The 21,193-nt window shown below is 44.8% G+C and overlaps 1 protein-coding gene across 4 annotated transcripts in view; it reads right to left on the minus strand.

The window, feature by feature from the left end:
• Nucleotides 1-21,193, minus strand: part of IFT56 (intraflagellar transport 56) — a 106,560-nt gene that overhangs the window by 72,797 nt on the left and 12,570 nt on the right. For all 4 annotated transcript variants that reach the window (XR_012647716.1, XM_075010604.1, XM_075010595.1 and 1 more), the window contains 2 exons: nt 12,146-12,195; nt 4,152-4,297 (listed from right to left, as the gene is read on the minus strand). Coding sequence is in view for 3 of the 4 variants with exons in the window: in XM_075010604.1 (XP_074866705.1) it covers nt 4,152-4,297; nt 12,146-12,195 (196 nt within the window). In the remaining variant the exon portion in view is untranslated. The remainder of the gene's footprint in view (nt 1-4,151; nt 4,298-12,145; nt 12,196-21,193) is intronic.

A 21,193-nucleotide genomic window follows, 5' to 3' on the forward strand; every position in this document is an offset into this window, starting at 1 on the left:
GTAGCATTTCATAAAAAACAGGAAGGGGGTGCCTCAGGAGGAGCAACAGAACAAAACATGTCAAAAAAAGGAGATCAGAGTGACCACTTTCTCCTTGTGCCTTATTTGGTGGAACAGTTCCATTTTCAGTGTCATATAGATGATGGTGATTACTCATTGCTGAGTATTATCATCTTCCATGGCAGTTATGAATCCTCATGTGGCTGATAAGGCCTATCCTTGAACCACAAGTTCTGTTACAATGAGGACAGATATTTCCAGGTATGGCAGAAGGCTGCTAATTATGACTGGAAGCCAGTCCCTCCTTCCTCCTGCACGTCTTGTCCTCCTCAGCTTCCTGGCAGGCAAGCTCAAAAAGCAGGAGACCATCACATTGGACATTTCTCCATTTTGAGTGATCCTGCATGAGGGTCTCCCAAGTGTCAATGTCAATATTGCACTTCTTTAAATTATCCTTCAGCAAATCATTACAATGGTTCCATTGTCCTCTTACATTATGGTACCCTTCTTTCAGCTGAGAGAACAGGACATGTTCTGGGAAGCGATGGTCTGGCATTCGGATAAGGTGACCAGCCCAGCAGAGATGCTGACAGATTATCATTGCCTCAATGCTGGTGGTCTCTTCCAGAACACTAATGTTGGTGTGTCTGTCTTCCTAATTGATCTACAAGATTTTGTGGATGCAGCATTGGTGATGCCTCTCAAGGACTTTCAAGTGACAGCTGTAGGTTGTCCACGCTTCAGACCCACACAACAATGCTGGGAGAATAAAGTCTTGATAAACAAGAAGCTTAGTATCTGTTCGAATGCATTTTGGTCTTCTTGACGTTCAACATGAGACCAAGGCATGTGTAAGCATCAGCAAACAGGTTCAGGATAGTATGAAGATCTTTCTCAGAGTGGGCAAAAGCAGCACTGTTGTCTTTAAAAATTACAACAGGGATCCCATCAGGACCTGCAGCCTGGTTGTTCTTTGTCTGGTTAATGGCACTGTGTACCTCATGCAAACTGGAAGGGTCTCCAAGTTTATCCCTAGGAGGTTGTTGGGAGATTCACTCAAGGACTTCATCTGCAATCATCGAGTTAAGGTTAAGAAGATCTTCAAAATGATCTTCCAGGAAAAACTGATGGCTTTGTTATCCTTCAGAAGTGTAGTTCCATCCTTAGAGCAAAGATGATTCATGCCATAACAAGCTGGCCCATAGACAGCCTTAATGGCACTGAAGGAAGCACATGTGCTACGGATATTGGAAGTTCTTGAGCTTTCTTAATCCATTTGTTCTTGAGTTCTCCATTCTACATTGTACTTCTGTCCTCAGATTGGAATAGGCTTCTCTCTTTGTATTACAATTTGTGTCATTCTACCAAGCTAGAAATTTCACTGTCTTCTCATTGATGAGTTGCTCAATTTCAGGAAAATTTTCATCAAACCTGCCCTGATGTTTTCTGGTTTGGTAGCCCACAGCTTCCTCACAGGCACTGATGATTACTGCTTTCAGCTAGGTCCAGTGTAACTTGATCTCTTCTGGAAACTCTGAGGGATGTTTTTCTTCTAAGACTAGTTGGAAGTTCTCATGCTTAATAGGGTCTTTCTGATCTTGAACCTTCAGCTTGCACCTGAGCTACTTATTTTGCAACCTCCATTTGAGGGTGATCTTAATTTTCATTGCAGATTGAATGAGGTGATGATTAGTTTAGCAACATCAGCACTTGTAATTGCTCTTGTAAGAAGTACCTCACTGCAATTTTGGGCACAAGCTATGACATAGTCAAGAAGATGCCAGTGCTGTGACTGTGGATGTCTCCAAGATGTTTTGAATTTGTCCCTTTGCCACGAAAAAGGAGTTTATGATAAGTTCATGTTCAGCATACTTGGGCAAAACAGAAGTCCATTTGAGTTACTTTTGCCTATTCCTTCTTTCCCCATTGTTCCTTTCCACAGGTCTGAGTCTCGTGCAACATGTGCACTGCAATCCCTCAGAAGGATGATCTTATCTTCTTTAGGGGGTCTATGATAAAATGTTTTCCAGAGAGCAGAAATTAGGGATACAAAACCCTGTTTAACTGGTAAAATGGTAGGCTACCGGGGTGAGCAAAGTGGGAGGCGGGTCCCCCCTCAGGGGGTGTGAAATTTTGTAAGGGTGAGCAGTACGATTGGCTGTTAGGTCTCAGGCTCATCCAGCTCATTACATTTGTTGAAATATGTTACTGTTTTTATGTATATATATTTACAATTATATACCGATTAATAAAGTCTTTTACATTCTACATACTCATTTTCTTACAAGTGCTGAAAGTTTTTTGGTTTTTTTTTTTAATATGAACATAATCAAAACTTCCATCAGTTTGGATTACAATGAGACAGACTGGGGGGACCCTGCTAATTGCAGGGATGAAAAGGGGGACCTGACATATAAAGTTTGCTCACTCTTGGGCTAAACTACCTTTTAACTGATTAACCATTTAAAGCAGTGGGATGGCTAGGAGGCTCCTCCAGCCTCCCATCCCCACGGTCCACGGATCACTGGGGACCAGAGCTGCTCCAGCTGAGTTGGAGCACCTCTGCCCACAGTGCGCTGGGGACCAGGGCTGCTCTGGCCCAGTTGGAGCTTCCCTGCCCCTGGCACTGCTGCAGGTGGGGGGCACTCCAGCAAAGCAAAGGGGCTGCTCCAGCTTGGCTGGCTTGGAATGGTATCCCCAGCATCCTCCCCAACTTTGGGCCACTACAGATTGGGTCTGCTTCGGCCATGGTGAAGTGCAATCCCACCTGTGGTGGCCCCATGGGGCTGAAGCAATCCCCTGCCTATGCCAAGGGGAAGGTGCTCCAGCCCCTAATGGTTAACTGTAACTGGTAAACCTTATCCATTTAAGATGAAGCTTACCAGCTAACTGGTTAACCATTAACATCCCTAGCAAAATCTTCATTTACATCAGCATCAGCATCCAATGCTGGTGCATAAAGACTCATAATAGTTGCCTGTTAGTTTTAGTGAGCCTCAAATGGAGTGTCATGAGCCGTACATCGATGCCAACTGTGGAGAGGCACCTTACAAGCTTGTTCTTTACAGCAAAACCTAGTCTTAACAATTGAGGTTCATCCAAAGATTTTGACCTTCCCACAGTAGATGTATGTCTTTTCTCCTCCCTCACCTCTCCTTCACCAGCTCTTCTAGTTTCAGACAAGGGAGAGATATTGCTGTTAAACTGAATCAGTTCACAAGCAATGATGGCTGTATGTCGCTCTGATTGGTCACTGTTTGAGCTGTCCATTAGGATATAGGCGTTCCCAGCCACAAAATTAAAAAGTTTCTTAAAATTTTCGACTGCTGGGAATGGCGATTCTGCTGGATGCAGCTATCCATCCAAGATGAAGAGAGGCAAAACTGTCTTTAGGGCACCTTCTTTAGCCCTCTCCCTATGTCAGGTGACCTGTGGGGGTCCTAAAAAGGACCCCTCAGTTATGGGTGCAGCTGCCAAAATGCTCAACCTGCCTCAGTCCTTGAGGAAGATGACTGAATCACACATCCACCACCTGTGCGCCAGTCTGTGACTATGAACTTCTGAATCTCACTGTCCTGTTCCCATCGCCACTCGCAACTGGACTTTTGACTTGTGCAAGTGTTGTTTTCCCAAATCAGGAGGATACCTGTGTGTGGGACTTCTTCTAGAGCGGAGAGACTGGTGCACAACAGTCACCACATTGTCCCTGACAGATAGAGGGCTTGAAACTAATGGCATGGACACCATGATGATTAGAAATCCTCTATTACTTGCAGCCTTCATCTGCCTTCACAGCCATTATAAAGCTGCACAACAATTTAACCTCCATTGTGCAGTTATCCTCTGTCTACTTTGCCATTGAGGACTTCTTAGATCATACATTTGGAACTCACTTGTGACCATGACTCTAAGGAAGTACATGTCTCCAGGAAGCATCACTGAAACCTGGAAACCTCTGCACCACTACAAGATGGTGATCCATGGAAAAGATCACCACCTTCTCACACAGGGAAAGACAGAAGTGTTAATACCACTACAAATAACAGATTCCAGAAGTGAACCAACTACTTGGAGTGGAAATACAAATTAATCTGAGATACTACAGTGAGGCTGAGAATAAAGAGGGAAGAGGGGAAAAAAGAGACACCAACCGGTTATCAAGCAGTATGCGTTTGTAGATATCAATAGCCTCTTGGTAGTGGGACCGCATATAGTGGATAGATGCCAGACTGAGTTGATCTTCTGTGATGTCCTGCAAATTCTGGTGGAAGCTCATCAATTTTTTTTCATCGCTGAACTGAAGAAAAGAGACAGACAAGCTCCAAAAGAGTTGAGCATGGAAAACAAGAGCACTTAGGCATGTTAATCAGGAAGGGCATATAACAAGTAGTAAGTGAGACAATTGCAGCAGAGATGATTCAGGTTAGACATTAGGAGTTACTTCCTAACTTTAAGACTTGCTTTGCCAGAGGAGAAATCTGCTGAGGGAAGACACAGAACACCATCCAAAGCTTAGTTCTCAGGCACTCCATTTTCATGTCCAAGCACAAAGAAGTAAAAAAAATTATGTATACAATCGTGCCTTGATTTATGCAAGGGTTGTGTTCCCATGCACCCTTGCAGAACTGGAATTTCACATAAGTTGTGGGGTGGCTTCCCCACCCCACCGCAAAACACATGTTCTGCAGATGGAGAAGCAGCAGGAGCACCTGGAGCTCCTTTTGAAAGGTAAGTCCTGGGGCTGGGGAGAGGGCAGTTGGGGAGGGTTAAGCCTGGCGGTGGGTTGGGGCCATGGGATGGGGGTAGAGAGGGTTAAGCCTAGGGTGGGTTAGGGCTGCAGGGGGGTAGGGGGAGGTGTTGAGCCAGAGCTGCATTTGGGGTGGGTGAGTGAACCGGGGTGGGGGGGTTGAGCAGGGCCATAGGGGTTTGAACTGGGGCTGGGGCGTTGAACTGGGGCCGCACACGGGGTGGGGAGGAGTTCAGCCGGAGCCACACACAAGGGGGTTTAACCAGGGCAGGGGGGTTAAGCCACAGCCATGCACAGAGGTGGAGGGAGGGGTGTTGAGCTGGAGCCGGAGCTGGGTGTGGGGGTGAGGAGTGAGCAGGAACCAAGCATGGGTGGTCAGTGGGGCTGGGTGGGTGGGTTGAACCAGGGCCAGGGGGAGCCGGATATTGAGTTGCACCTTAACTTGCATTAATGAGAGTTAAGTGCAACTCAAAATCACGCATTTTGAGGGTTTACTGTATTGAATTTCATGAACAGCATTTTACCCCCTGGGGGAGAGAGAAAACTTGACAGGGGGATTGACTGATCCACCGCAGGAGTGGCGGCTGGAGCTGAGGGCTCCCATCCCTCCCTCTTGAGAGAGGGATTGCCTGACACACCACTGCAGTAGCGGCTGGAGCAGGGGGCTCCCTTCCCTCCCCCTTGACAGGGGGATTGTCTAGCTCCTGAAGCATTGAAGGGTTTGGGGATGCCTGCTGACTGTGAATGAGCGAGCTCAGGAACCAGACAGAGGGCAGCAGCTTCCCCAGCTCAAGGTGCATGTGTGAGTGCCTGGCACATGCTCCCTAGAGCCACCTTGGACTTAGGAGTAGAAGCAGGGTGGGCGCCTCAGACCTCTTGGGCTACTTTGCGCAGGGAGCCTGAGCACCAAGGCAGCATCCTGCCACCTGGCCACCCAGTCGACAGGCTTGCGCTGGGCCTGTCACGGGTTGGGGCTGGAGCTTCTGCCATACAGATGTGCATGTGTACATCTGGACGGTTTACTGTGTCTGGAACATTCCTGAATTCACACACCCCTAGCCACTAGTGTGTAACCCTCAGCAACCTGCCAGCTGGCATTCCAGCTCCATGAGGATTTGTCTTGCAGAAAGATGGCCCCCAAACTGATACAAGAGCTAGTGCTCATGGGGAAAGTGCTCCTAAAGAGAAAAGGGCCAAGCACGTGAATACCTTTGAAGTGAAAATTGAAATTGTAGACTTATTACGGAGAGGCGCTACTCTGAGAAAGCAGGGAGAAGGCTTTTAGCCTTTTACAGAGATAATGAATCATTGGCAAGTGAGTTGTCTTATTTCAACTTTTAAAGAAAATGTGACGGGGGGGCAGAAGGGAAAATGTGATGCAGCCTCTAGCCATAATTAAATGGCACAAAATAAACCCTGGAAACATTAACAGGTTTGGCTTAAATTAAACCGCAGCCACCAGAGCAGATTATCCCAGTGCCACGACAGTTAGCCATAATTAACATGGGTTGGTGGGTAGGTGAAGGCGCCAGAGATGCGGGCACCACGTCCAGGCACATGGGGAATTGCACTCTTTCCCGTTGTCACCCCTGGGGACCAAGTACAGCAGGCTTTTGCCAGCGGCTGGGCCCCAGACTCAAAGTGGGGAGAGTCCCTACCACTTGTGGAACCCAGGAAACTGACCAGCCATGAACTTGTCAGCTTCCCTGTTCCTGCAAGACCAGGGGAGCCCTCCATCTGACTTGCATGAAAATTTGGGCAGCTAGGTGGGCTAAAAGTCTTCTCCCTGCCTTCCCAGAGTGGCGCTGCTGACAGCAGCGCCACTCTGGGAAGGCAGGGAAAAGCAGCCAGGCAACTGACATCCCGATGGGTTGGTCAGTTTCCAGAGTCCCACAAGCCATGGTGAGCTGAGAACCAAGTAGCAGCCCAGGTTTCTGTCTCCCCATTTGCTCAAAAATTTGAGTTATACAGAGGCTACAGGAACACAACCCGGGAGTTTACTGTATGGCATGATGGAGTCGGATTATTGCAGCTCAGAAAGGTCTTCTCCCTCCAGAGCTTCTGGTATATTATCAGGATCAATGACGGAGGAAGCAGAGTGTCGAGAAGATGAGGGAGGCAACTATGAGATGGGTGCCCACTGTGAATATGGTTGCGAAGCTTAGGGAGAGCAGACTTGTGAAGACAATTAGGGCGGTTCTTTCCTAAGCAACATCGTGATTGGCAATTGTTTTCTTTTTCTTTGGAGTTCCTTATATATTTCCAGGTAAGGGAACAATGCCTAGTTTATTTGCCGAGCGATCTTGAGATTCTGATTCAGCGATGAATCGTATTGTGTGAAGGTATCATTAGCAGCTTTGCATAGTGAAACGCTTCACTAAATTTATGCAAGTCCCAATTCTCATGCTCGGTTTCCTCAACTTCAGCATCTTCATCTTCTTCTGCACTTTTTACCAACTCCTCCAGGTCTTCTGCCCTCAGTTTCTCGCCATGTCCCTCAATGAGCTCCTCTATCTCACTTCCAACCATGTCTGTGAAACCTTCACCACCCACTTGCCGAGCAAAACTAAGAATCTGTTTCACTTCTGCATCTATGGATGGGAACCCCCTAAAATTTGTTCACCATTTCCTTCCACAGAGCTTGTCAACAAGCATTCACTGTTTCTGGTTTCATCTCATCCACAGAGACCTTGATGTTACCAAAACAGTCGGCGATATCATACTGCTTCCAATGCTTACTAAGATCAAGGTTGGGATCCATGTCCATTGCATTTCTCATGCAGACAAATGTGTGCTGAGTGTAATGCGCTTTGAAGGTGCTTATTACCCCCTGGTTGGGAGGCTGGAGGTGCAAGGTGGTGTTTGGAGGGAGGAAAACAACCTCAACCTTTGGGTGGGCAAACTCTAAAGTTTGTGGATGGTCGGAGATGTTATCGACTATTAATAGAACTTTGAATTCAAGATTCTGTGAAGCAAGATATATTTCCCCCTCAGGGACAAAGCACTTATGGAACCAGTCCACAAATAGTGTTGCCGTGACCTAAGCCTTCTTATTTGATTGCCAATCTATGGGCAAGAGGTTCTTATTTTTCCCCCGTAATACTCTGAGGTTTGCTGATGGGTAGATCATGCCTGGCTTTATCAGGAAGACTGCCGCACTGCCACATAAAAATAACTGTCACTGGGTCCTTGGTTGCCTTAAACCCTGGTGCTTGCCTCTCTGCCTTGGACATGTATGTTCGGGGGCGGGGGGGTATTTTCTTCCAAAATAAACCAGTTTCATCAGCATTAAAAACTTGTTCTGGCCTGTAGCCATTCTGCTCTATGAGCTCCCTTAGCACAGCAGGAAATGCTTCCGCAGCCTTGTGGTCAGCCAGTGCTGATTTGCCCATTAACCTGATGTTATGCAGCGAGAAACATATTTTAAAATTACTGAGCCAACCTTGACTTGCAATAAACTTTGATTCTGTAGTTTCACTACGCCTTTTGCCTCCTGCTGCCACACGAAAATGCTCATATAGGCTCTTTGCTTTCTCAAATATGGCTGGCCCATCGACAGGCACTGATTTCCTATTCCTATCTTCCAGCCATATATTCAGTGCCCTTTTAGTTTTTAATAATATTTTATCTCACACTTGCTAAGTAACTTTAGCTGTGATTGGAGCACTTGCTACTGCTGAATCACGAATTTCCTTTTCCCATTTCTTGATGTAACATATCGTGGACTTGTTCATATCAAACAGATGGCCAACTTCGGAGTTAGTCCACTCCTTAATAAGTCTAAAATTTCAGTTTTCATTTCAAGGGTACACATATGCTTGGCCCTTTTCTCTTTAGGAGCACTTTCCCCAGGAGCACTAGCTCTTTTATCCATTCTGGGGGGATATCTTTCTGCAAGACAAGACCTCGTGGAGCTGGAATGCTGTCTGGCAGGATGCAGAGGGTTACATACTAACAGCAGAAGCTCCAGCCCCAGCCCCTAACAGGTGCAGTGCAACACTGGGGACAGGGGTGGCCAGGTGGTAGGAGGCTGCCTTGGTGCTCAGACTGCCTGTGCAGAATGGCCCAAAATGTCTGAGGTTCCCGCCCCGCTTCTCCTCATGCTCCTAAGCTCCAGGCAGCTCTACAGAGTGTGGGCCAAGCGCTCGCACATGTGTGTTGGGCTGGGAAAGGCTGCCCTCTGCTGGGCTCCTGAGCTCACTCATTCACAGTCAGCAGGCTCGCCCGAGCCCTTGGGTGCTGCTGGAACTGGGCAATCCCCCTGCCAAGCGGGAGGGATGGGAGCCCTCTGCTCAGCTGCCGCTGCCCTAGCAAGTCAGGCAATCCCCCTGTCAAGGGGAAGGTATGGGAGCCTTCAGCTCCAGCCGCCACTGCTGCAGTGGGTCAAGCAATCCACCTGTCAAGCAGGAGGGAAGGGAGCCCTCTCTTCCAGCCACCACTGCCATGGCAAGTCAGACAATCCCCCTGTGAAGGGGGAGGAAAGAGAGCTCTCTGCTCCAGGCAGTCCCCTTCTCAAGCAGGAAGGATGAGAGAGCCCTCAGCTCCAGCCACAGGTCAGGCAATCCCCCGGTCACGAATAATTGAATTCGCAAAAGTTAATGTCTTGAATGTCATGACCTTACAGTGTGTGTGTAGATACGTATACATTACAGAGCAAAAGCTTACCATAAGTGCAACACTTTTTTGTACTTTTTAATTCTCTTTCCCTAGGGCTCTCATCTCCAATTTCTGTGATTCCATGCAATTTAAAGTTTCCATTTAAAAGAACTCCTGCATTTTACATAACAAATGGACAAATGTAAAACGGAGGGAGCACAGTTAACAATTTTGCAACTGCATCAGAATTATAAAGCGACCAAGAATGTCCATTTAAGTGGACCATTCAAGTGTCTTACAATTCTGATGCTTCCCTTTCTTATATACACTGCTGCTAGCAATGATAATTATGAATCCACTTCAGAGCTGGCAGGGGTGGAATGTGGTTTTTTTTCCAACTAGGGGTCTTTTAAAAAAAAACAAGTTGATAGATCTCCCACATTTAAAGTATCTGTCTGCCTGGTTTTCTTTCATATCTCTCTTGCTTGACATGGTCATGAAATAACATTCCAGCACAGGTAAGAGTGCTAAAAATCAGTACTTTTATATCTTCATAGTATCCTTCATTGCAAAGCTCCCTGATGTACTAAAGAACTTTAGAGTTACGAACACCAGAGTTACACATTGGTCAACCACACATCTCATTTGGAACCAGAAGTACACATTCAGTCAGCAGCAGATACAAGAAAATACTGGACAGTATTGTATTAAAGATAAACTACTAAAAATATAAAGAGAAAAGTTAAGAAATTGACAAGGTAAGGAAACTACTTCTGTGGTGGTTTCACTTAAATTAAGGTGGTTAAAAGCAGCATTTTCTTCTGCATGATGAAGTTTCAAAGCTGTATTAAGTCAATGTTCAGTGACAAACTTTTGAAACAACCACCATAATATTTTGTTCAGAGTTATGAACTTTTCAGAGTTATTAACAACCTCCATTCCCAAGGTGTTTGTAACTCTGAAGGTCTACTGTATTTAGCAGACAATATACATAGTGATTGTTCAACTACTATTGTAGTATAGGTCAGCTCTGGGTGTTAGTCAACATGTGTATCAGTGCCACTACATGAAAGATTTTACTGAAGAGTTAACTTTTTCAAAAGAAACCTTCAGGGGGACTTAGGTAGACAGAATACAACTATCCAAATTAAATTTGCAGGATTACTAGGAGTTTGTGCAGTAAGTACCATTGTTTGGGTTTTCCATCTCATCCAAAACAAAAAGTACGGTGCTGCTTTCCTACATATTGGAGCATGACTCAAAAGTAAATCTCTTGCAATAATGCATTACAGGTTGAACCTCTCTCGTCCTGCACCCTTGGGATCTGACTGGTGCCAGACCACAGGAGGCCATATTGTCTAGCACTATTACCAACACTTCCCCTGCTTACTGTGCTCTTAGAAGACATTTAAGGGCAAATTACAGCTAAATAACAGCACAGAACACTGAGAGCCAGGACTGGTGGCTGGAAACAAATTTTATGGGACCACAGGAAACTTGGCCACACCCAAGAGAAGTGGTTTTCCAGCTAACTGTAATCATGCCAGGTTATGGAGTTCACCAGAAGAGCATTCCAGATTGGAGAGGTTCAGCTTGACCCTACTGATGCCTGAACACCTGAAGACCCAATCTAGAAGAGCACTTAAGCACAAGCTTAACTATAAGCATATTCTGAATGTGTCCTTCACAAACTGGAAAGCATGCGTCTGTCTTACTTTGGTATTTGGCTTGTTTGTCTGACAGCCCACTGAAGTCAATGTGGCCATTTATATACTCAAAGAAAGCATACACTTTAGTGCTTTGCTAGATGTGAGGTTTGAATAACAAATAACACTACTTGAAATAGTTTGGTTTCCTGTGACCCTGCTTAACTTATAAGATACCAAAAAAAATCACAGCAGCTATAACACATATATAATAAAGACTTTTGTTGGGACACAGAGGGTTTAAAATAGTAGCATTTTACCTGATCCATTGTCAAATTTAAAAGCACATTGTAAAAGACAATCCAATTTTATCGACGCATTCACCCTGAAAATAACAACACCTTGGTACAGGTGTCTTATGAACCTTTGATGTTTTGAAATTGACAGGGTCACTTATTCAGAAGTGGTTCATGCCATAGAGATAAAAACTGCCTTGTTAGTAATAAACTGTGATCTATTTATGGAATAAAAGCAAACCAATTATCATGCTAGAAGTGAAAGAGCTTTCATTAATGGGCTAGGATAAGGCAGCTCAAGTCCTCTAAAAATCTGTTTTGTTATTCTTGAACATACCACAATGGAACAAAGTGACATTTTTGCCTCAATTATTTTTAAATGAAATGAAATCTCTCTGATATAAACAAGACTGTGTTTTGGAGAACTGAATAGTTCAGGAGATTGATAACCAACATTAAAGTATTTTCCCTTAAGTGGTTAGTTCAAAGATAATCCCACCTAGCAGGAGCTTAGAAGAATGGAGTATAAGTAGGCTGCATTTTATATTTCTGGATCTAATCAGGCCCCATGGCAGCAACTGCCAAAAAATACCATCAGATTGTTTCTTTATTAGTCCTATATCAAGTGAACTGGTAGGTCTCACTCTAGTTACTAGCAGACTGGTATCTCCTCTGCGTTCCCATTTTACACCTACAGATGATTACTCAAACTCAGATTAAATCATTTGTGTCTGTGGTTGGGAAGGTTTGTTCTGCTTATGATGTACTTAGCATGAGGACTCATTCTGGAAGGTTGTCAATCCAGCACCAATTACAGCTCAAAATAAAGAAACAATGTGTGAGCAAAGAGACATACATACCTTATGGGCTAGATGAAAGAGCAGACGATTCTGGAGTCGACTTTTAGGTGCTGAAAGAAAAAAGTCCAACAGTAATTTACAGAGCCCATGTACCAACACATGTAACATTTCTAATTCAAGACGTCCCTCGCTGTTTGTAAGACAGCTCATACACACTACCATTTGGTCCAAGCACACCTCTGACACACCCACCCCACATAGCCTAAAGCTGAACTTCTGTACAACTTCTCACAACCTTGCCAGGGTTGAAAAGTCTTCCTGTATATCTCATCTTCATCATCTCTACAGCTTTTTAATTCTCTGCTGAACACACAATTTCTCCCATGCCGTTGCTTGATCTTTCTTAACTCCATGGCTTTATTAATTCACTTACATTTGATAGCTTTTTTATGAAACATGCTATACAAAGTATACTGAGCACAGTGCATCTGAAAAGAAATACAGGCAACTAACACATAATCAAGGCTTCCAGTACCATGGGTCACAACTGATGTAAAAGACTTGGCAAATCCCTTAAAAATTATTTGGCAAAATTTCTGGAAATACAACGCAAGGCCTAGAGCAACTGAGAATCCAAGCAATTTCAGAATCCTTCTACAAACCTATCTATTTAGGTCTGCTAACATAAATTAGCTCTAATTATTTTATTAATTTAGATGTTTAAAATGGCTCTGTAATGGGGTGTAGCAATCCTACACTCGGCCTACAAGGGTTAACTCTGGTTACCTGGCTGAGAAGGCCCCGCCTTCACAGCTCTGGTGGGTATGCTCAGGCTGGAGGCCAGCTATAAAGGCCTGTGGAGTAGCTCAGTCAGGAGGTAGCTCAGGTGGAGATGCTGTAAGAGCTCCTGAGGAGAGGGAAACGGTTTTGAAAGGTTCAGATTAAACAGAAAAAAAGGAAGAGGCTGAATATATATTTCTTCACAGAAAAGTTGAAAATGGATAGCTTCAGTAGGACTAAGGGGTCAGAGACTCATTGGGTTCCACCTTGCTGCTATAGCAACAAGAAAGAACTGAAGGAGGGTTATGGCCACTCTGCCCTTTATGCTCTGATACAGGGTACATGCACTGTCCCAATGAACTTTATGCTCTGATACAGGGTACATGCACTGTCCCAATGAACAATGCCATTAAAAAAAATCAGATCTTGAACAAATAAAGCACAGGCATATCTACTGTGAGCACCACAATGACCATCTCTCTTTCAATTGTTAAGATTTTTTTTCCAGAATATTCAGCGGGGTTGAAATTTTCCACTAGTCAGTCTCTGCCCAAAATGTTTTTGCTTTCTAAGTTATAAATTTAACAGGTTTTCCAGTCATTTGAGCATAACTAAAACATAATTTTCTTAGGCTCCAATCTGGGTAATTTAGAAATAGCTGAAGAAAAAAACATCACCTACTTCTGTTTTGGAGCTCCCACTGAGCTTATAAAGCAAGTCTAAAAATAGGCTTAACATGAAAATTACAAACATTTGTGACTGGCAGTTTCACCATAACATTAAGAACATCACTGAATACTTTTTCTTAAGTCCTTTTAAAGGTGTTTTTGTTAAGGCTACTTTACTCCACTGGCAAAGCTGGCTAATACATCAAATATTGCTGGATCACAAAAACACTTAAGAATGTACTTAGAGACACAAAGACAATGGGTTGCCGCTCTAATATTGAACACGTGAGTGGAGAGCTGATAATTCTGAAGTGTCAAAATACAGTTTAACATGTAAGAAAAAAAAGTTATGGAGAATTACCTTGAGAATATGAACTTATTTGTAAAAACCTTTGGAAATGCGATTTTATTATTCTGGTTCCTACAACACATCCCCTAATATTAATGATTCATATAATTCTAGGCATAGACTCTCTCCTTTCTGATTTGTCTCTACCATAAAATGTCATAATTAAACCAAATGGCAGATCTAAAATGGGGAAACACTTAAAACCTACCACAGACTAAAAGTACAGTGTCCCTCTACCAGAGGTGGAAAGTAACTAAGCAGAAACACTTTGGCTGCATCTACATTACAAGATAAATTCAACTTTAATACAGTTCACTCGATTTTGCCACTTGACTGTCTTCGTTATAAAGACTATTAGCTCAATTTAGAGAGCACCACTCTCAAGATTACAAAATCGTGGTTGCCTCGCAGGTATAGCATCAAGCTTGAATTCAGAAGTTCGATTAAAGGCAAGTGTGGAAGTGCCACGTCTTAAAAGTGACTTTATTAGCCTCCAGAGGTGTCCCATACATAACCTTTAATGCCCCTCTCAGTGCTGCACTCTAGCTGCTGCTCTCCAGTAACAGGAAAACTCTGAATTTCCAAGCAGGAGAAAAGCCTTTAGCTGTGGACTTATGTTAGTATGAGAGTCTGAGAAATATCTTTCTTTCTTTGCTATTAGCGCTATGAACACATTTGCCCATTCAAATAACCCCTGCAGAGAGTTCACGGCTCTGCCCCTACATGTTATTTTTTTCTGTGCTGCCTGGTGCCAGCCCATGCCCCGCCATACCGTGTGTCTACAAGGCTGTGCTGGGGGTCATGCTTGCATAATATGCTGAGAAACTTCAGCTGTTTACATTTGTGTGCAAACCTCCCCACTCTCCCCCACAGGAGCCGCACATTCTGAGTCTTTCCTCTGCTCAGCCACATCACTTGGGTGGCCCCCAAACCAACCCAATAAAAGGATGAGCCTGCCATTCGGTGCTGACCATGCTGCCAGTCACGCGTTTAGGGCTCCAAGCATGGGGAAAGATACTCTGGGCTTTGCTGCTGCCACCAGGAAGTCTCCCCAGGCGGCTAAGATATTCGGGGTTTTGCTGCCATTGTGGGGAAGTCTCCCCTGGCGGTTAAGATCCTGGGGGCTTTGCTGTTGCCGTGTGGAAGTCTCCCTTGGTGGCTAAGATACTGAGGGCTTTAATGTCATGGTGGGAAAGGACCACTTCAACTGGCCCCCACCACTCACTGCAGGCCCCAGCCCAACTTTGCCCATACCCGGGCTTGCTGCCATTGGGGAAAAGTCTCCTCTGGTGGTTAAGAAACATGGGGACCTTTTCTGCTGCCATGGAAAAGCCCATAAGGGGGCTTGCTGCTGCCGGGGGGAAGTCCCATGAGCTGAGGGAGCTGATTCCCCATAAAGGGACCATGCCAACTGGGCGCTCAGCTCTTGCTTCTTTTTTCACACACTTTTGTATCCTCTTTCTTCTCACTTTAAAAACAGTCCAGGCACCTGTATTATTTTCGAGGGAGGTGGCATACTCAGTGGAGGGACAGCTGAGAACACAGTCATTGCATTGAAGCGTTACAGAGCACCAGAAAGCCTTTCCAATACCAACAAAATGAATGGGGAAACCAAACATTATTTCTTCCTACACTTTTCTGTCCTCTTCTTCTCACTTTCAAATATAGTCCTGGCCCCTGTATTACTTTCAGGGATCACACGCATGCAATGATGGGAGGTAGGACGCTCAGCTGATGGCCAGTTGAGACAGTCATTGCACCAGTGTTGGCAATATCTGTATAATGTGCTGAGAAACCAAAAATTCTTTTTTCCTACTTTGTTCTAACATCTTTCTTCTCACTTTCAAATACAGTCCATGCCCCTGTATTACTCTCAGGAATTACGTACATGCAACGATGAGAGGTGAGACACTCAGCGGATGGCCATTTGAGAACACAGCTGTTGCACCTGGGTGGGCAATAGAATGGGATGGGAAACCAAAAATTCTTTTTTCCTACACTTTCCTATCCTCTTTCTTCTCACTTTAAAAAACTGTCCGGGCTGCTGCATTATTTTCAGGGATCACATGCAATGATGGGAAGTGGGACAAGTGGATGGCCAGCTGAGAATACAGTCGCTGCACCCGTGTTGGCAATGTAATGTGGGGGGAAACCAAAATTTTTTTTTCCTAGATTTTTTTATCCTCTTTCTTCTAACTTTGAGGGTCTCTGCATTATTTCCAGGGATCATCATATTTCCAGGGATCAGGAGGGGAATGAGGAAAATGCAATGTGTGAAGTTGACGTCAAGACCAGTGAGCATACCCAGAGTGCTACAGGGATGAGGGAACTGTGGGATAGCTTCCCACAATGCAGTACCGCAACAGTCAATGTTAGCCAAGTTGTGTGTGGCAGCAATGTCTTGACTTTGTGAGGAGCACGTGGGAACTGAGGATGGTCAAACCTGAACTTATAAATTCCAGAATTAGAAAACTGAGATAAATAAATTTGAATTTACATCATAGTGTAGAATCAGCCTTTGTTACAATACTCAAGCAGTTTTCCAGTATTTGTACTGTACTCAACTAATTTATTTTTGTGATACTGCAACTTTTACTCAAGTCAGTTTTTAAGGAAATATTGTACTTTTCACTCCACTACTATGCCCAGAAGCACTTAGTTACTCGCTGCTTTCATCACCCCATTGACACTTGCACAAGCCAGCCTTCTAACTGGCTAGAGCACAGCCACATGCACAAAGCATTCAATCATGATGCGGTGACAATATTTAAAAAAAAAAATCAACAAGCACAATGACACTGGCAATGAAGAAGCCTTTTAAAAGCTACATCAACACCTTTTCATTCAAAAACAATTTATACACAGAGATGGGGAGCCCAGATCCTTGCATCTGGCGTGCGGGGGAAAAGAAGCATGGAGCTGCACACTGCCGTTAACCCTCCCACTGACTGGTGGAATGCAGTGCTGTAAACTGCTCGTAGTACAGTGTCCTAACTGCTACCATTGTGCAGATTTTGGCCAATAGGCTGTGACAGACCACAGCTCACAGCAGGTTATAGTAGCCTAGTAGAGAGCACATACATGGGCAGTTGGATCTGTGCTTTTATGTTCCCCAGGGACTAAGATCCAGCAAGGGTCAGCCTGCAGCACCATGTCAAACTAATACCTGGGGCTAATGAAGTACCTGCAGCCAATCAAGGCCTGTGGAGCACTTGAAAAAGGCTTCCCCCTCAGGTAAGGAGGGGGAAGGAGAAAGTGGGTGGACCAGGAAGGAGAAAAGGTCTGTGAAGGAGAGCTTTGCATGAGAGAAGGCTTGCTACAGCTACAGGAAAAAGGTACCAGGGAAAAAGTCTGGGGAGGTGGCCCAGGAAGAAAGCTGTTACCCTTTCAGCTGAGGGAGACAGCCCCTCCAGCAGCAGCTGCCCAGGGTCCCTGGACTGAAACCTGGATAGAGTGGGAGGGTACCAGGTTACCCCAGACCACCCCCTGCACTCTCCAGGACAGCTCTGAAGGAGCAGGAGAGCCTCAACATCCATGTGGGGATTTCTCCCATTTATGACTGTGCCTATGATGAGTATGGCTCAGTAGGCTGTTCCTGCCCTGCCCTGGAGGCAGAGCAAAAAGGGGCACAGTGAGCCTCTGAGGCATTACCTTAACTGCCCCAAAGCACAGGACTCACGAGGGATTGCTCAGGACTTTGTCACAAGGCACAGTGGAGGACAGCACTTGGGAGTGGTAGAGAGGGCAGATCCAGGTAAGCAGCACCCTACTCCCCACATATATAGCCTCCACATCCCTATTGTTCTCCTGTGTCCACTAACCTCCCACCCAGCTTTCCCAGCCCCAATCAGTTCCTGCAACCCTCTCCTGCCCACCTCTCCCACTCTAAATCCACTCCTGCACCCTCTTCCCTGGCAAGTCACCCCACCCATGACTGACCCCCACCCCCAGCTCACTCCTGCATTCTCCCACTCTTCCAGACACCACACCCTCAGCCTGCTCCTGCACCTCCCTCCTAGCCAGACCTCCACTCCCAGCCTACTCCAGCACCCTACCTCCCACTCACACTAAGGATGTAAATCCCATGTCATTGGTCAACCAGTTAAACATTAAGTTTAATCAGTTAACTGACTAAATGAGAGGGCAGCTGGGGTACCCCTGCTCACAGCACGCTGGGGATCGGCACTGCTCTGGTCTGTCTGGGGGCATCCCTGCCTGCAGCACCGTTGTGGGTGAACAGCACCTCAACATGGCCAGAGCAACCCCCATTTGCAGCAGCCCAGCCTGCATGTGCCACCAGCCCATCTGGAGCAGCCTCCACTCACAATGGCCATGGATATGCTGCAGGGAGGAGCACTCTAGCTGCACCAGAGCAGTCCACATCCTTTATACCTTTACAGGTGAAGGCTGTGCCTGTATTTAAATTCCAGATTTGAAACATAAATGTATAATGCCCGCATGCTAATGAGGTGCTGAACATGTATTTCAGCGCTTCATTAGTAAACTTCGAAATGGCCATCTGCATGGCCATTTCGAAGTTTTTGGCTAGTGTAGACATGGCCAGGGAGGAGTTAATGGTTCACAGTCAGGCTGGAAGGGAATAAAAAGTGGGGTGCCACAGGGCTCAGTTTTGGGGCCAGTTATGTTTAATAGCTTCATCAATGATTTAGATTTTTGCAGAGAATATTTATCAAGTTTTCAGATGATACAAAGCTGGGAAGAGTTGCTAGGGCTTTGGAGGATAGGGCCAGAATTCAAAATGATCTGGACAAGCTGAGAAATGGTCTGAGGCAAAGGGGATGAAGTTCAGTAAGGACAAGTGCAAAGTACTCTACTTAAGAAGGAACAATCAGTTTGGCACGTACAAAATGGGATGGGATTACCTAGGATGGAGTACTGCAGAAAGGGATTTCGGGTCATAGTAGACCACAAGCTAAATATGAGTAAACATTGTGACACTGTTGCAAGAAAAACAAACATGATTCTGGGATGCATTAACAGGAATGTAGTGAGCAAGACATGAGAACTAATTCTTCCACTCTACTCCATGCTGATTAGGCCTTAGTGGGAGTACTGTATCAAGTTCTGAGCACCACATTTTAGGAAAGATGTGGAGAAATGAAGAAGGTCCAGAAAAGAGCAACTAAAATTATTAGAGATCTAGAAAATATGACCTATGAGGGAAGATTAAAATAATTGCATTTGTTTAGTTTGGAAAAGAGAAGGCTGAGACGGGACTTGACAGCAGCTCTCAGGTACCTGAAAGGGTGTTACAAAGGAGGAGGGAGAAAAATTATTATCCTTATAGCCTCTGATGCTAGTAACTCCACTATGAAGCCTCTGGAGGTTCCACACCAGTTACAAGCCTGGATGAAGGAGGAGAGTTAGTCAGATGAGTGTCAATGTGCTGATCATGAACAATATGAATGAAATCTGATACCAGTATGACTAACTGATAAAACATGCCAGCTCGTAAGTTACCACACACCAATTGAGTGATCAGGGTTGGGTTGATAATTTGGCTATCAAAAGAAAATTACAACTAACACACATACTATCGTTTGAAATGTGGAAAGTCTGAACGCTGGGGCGACTGGAAAGTCAGAGCGGCTTCAAAAGGAGAGGGAGAGATACCAATGCGATATACTTGGACTGGTGGAGATGCATTGGATGGCATCAGAAGAGATGTGCAGTTGGAAAGTCACTTGGTCAGGGAATGAAATGAAGCATGAGGCAGGACTAAGATTCCTTCTTAGCAAAAGAGGTAGAGGAGCATTGTTAGGATACAAACTGAGTGCAAGAATGATGGTAGAGAGATTTGAAGCAAAACTGTTTAACAACTCAGCCATTCAGGTGCATGCACCCACATTGGACAGTACAGAGGAAGAGATCGAGCTAGTCTATAAAGACTTGGCAAAGATGCTGGAGGAAATACCAGAGAGATGTGTTGATCATTGGAGGAGATTGTTCCAGATAACGAAAGTTGGGCGAGAGTCATGGGAAGGTTTGGATATGGAGAAAGAAATGAACAAGGCGAAAAACTACTAGAGTTTGCTATGGAGCACAAGATGATGATACGCAACATGAGATTCCAACAAAAGGACTGTAGGAAGTGGACACGGCGATCGAATGATGAGAAGTCCAAGAACATGATAGACATGGTCTTGATAAGAAGATGGGTAACATCAATACAGCAGTGCCAAACTTTCCAAGGAGCAGATACAGACTCAGACAACAGTCTAGCGATTGCATACATCAAGATGAAACACAAGAGAAAGTGTAAGACACAGTATAAGAAAAGAAGAAACGTGACAAGGCTAGGAAAGGAAGAAATAGGGAATGAGAACAGAGTAGCACTTCAAGAGAAGATTGGGAATGAGGGAACAGAGAAAGACGTAGATAAGAGAGTCAAAGGGATAGCCACTGTGATAGAACAGGCAATTGAGCAGACTGTTTTGGAAGAAGAGAAGATCAATAAGAAGTGGATTACACAGGAAACACTGAAGTTGGTCCAAAAGAAGAGAGCATTGAAGATCAGAAGGGATGTTTCTGAGAGGGAGGAACAGAAATACATAGAGAAATGCAAAGAGGTAAGGAAAGTGGCCAGAAAGGATAAGGTGAGATGATTAGAGGAGCAGTGTGAAGCTATAGAGAGGAATTACGATGAGTGTAAGACTAGGAAGGAGTATAAGATGATCATCAATATTAATAGGCAGTGGCAGCCGAAGCAGATGGCCATCAAAGACTAGAACGACAAGGTGTTCATGAATAAGCAGAAGGTTGTGCAGTGATGGATGGAATATTGGACCGATCTGTACAAAGCACAGTCAGACCTGAATGTCTCAGAGGGACTGACAGAAAAATCTGTAAGACACCTCCACTGAGCATCGAAAGCAAGACCAATATTTTGAAGAAGGAAGAAGAAAGACCAGTGAAATGACTAAAGAACAATAAAAGCCCTGGAAATAAGATCATGGGGGAGATAATCAAGTACAACAGAGAAAGCAAGATTCAGGAAATACACTGACTACGTAATATAGCTTGGAAAGAAGGAAAGCCACCGAAGGAATGGACAAGATCCATGCTAGTGACAATACACACGAAAGGAAGTGCACTGGAGTGCAAGAACTACAGAACAATTGCCCTAACGAGTCATCTATGCAAGGTGCTGCTGCTGATACTGATGGAGAGACTGAGATCGAAGAGAAAAGAACATCTAGCAGATGAGCACGAAGGATTTAGGAAAGACAGAAGTACCATAGAGCAGATATTGGCACTAAGATTAATAGTGAAGGAAAGCTAGACAAAAGA

Source organism: Carettochelys insculpta, chromosome 1 (assembly GCF_033958435.1).
Source record: "Carettochelys insculpta isolate YL-2023 chromosome 1, ASM3395843v1, whole genome shotgun sequence".
NCBI classification, from domain to species: Eukaryota; Metazoa; Chordata; order Testudines; family Carettochelyidae; genus Carettochelys; species Carettochelys insculpta.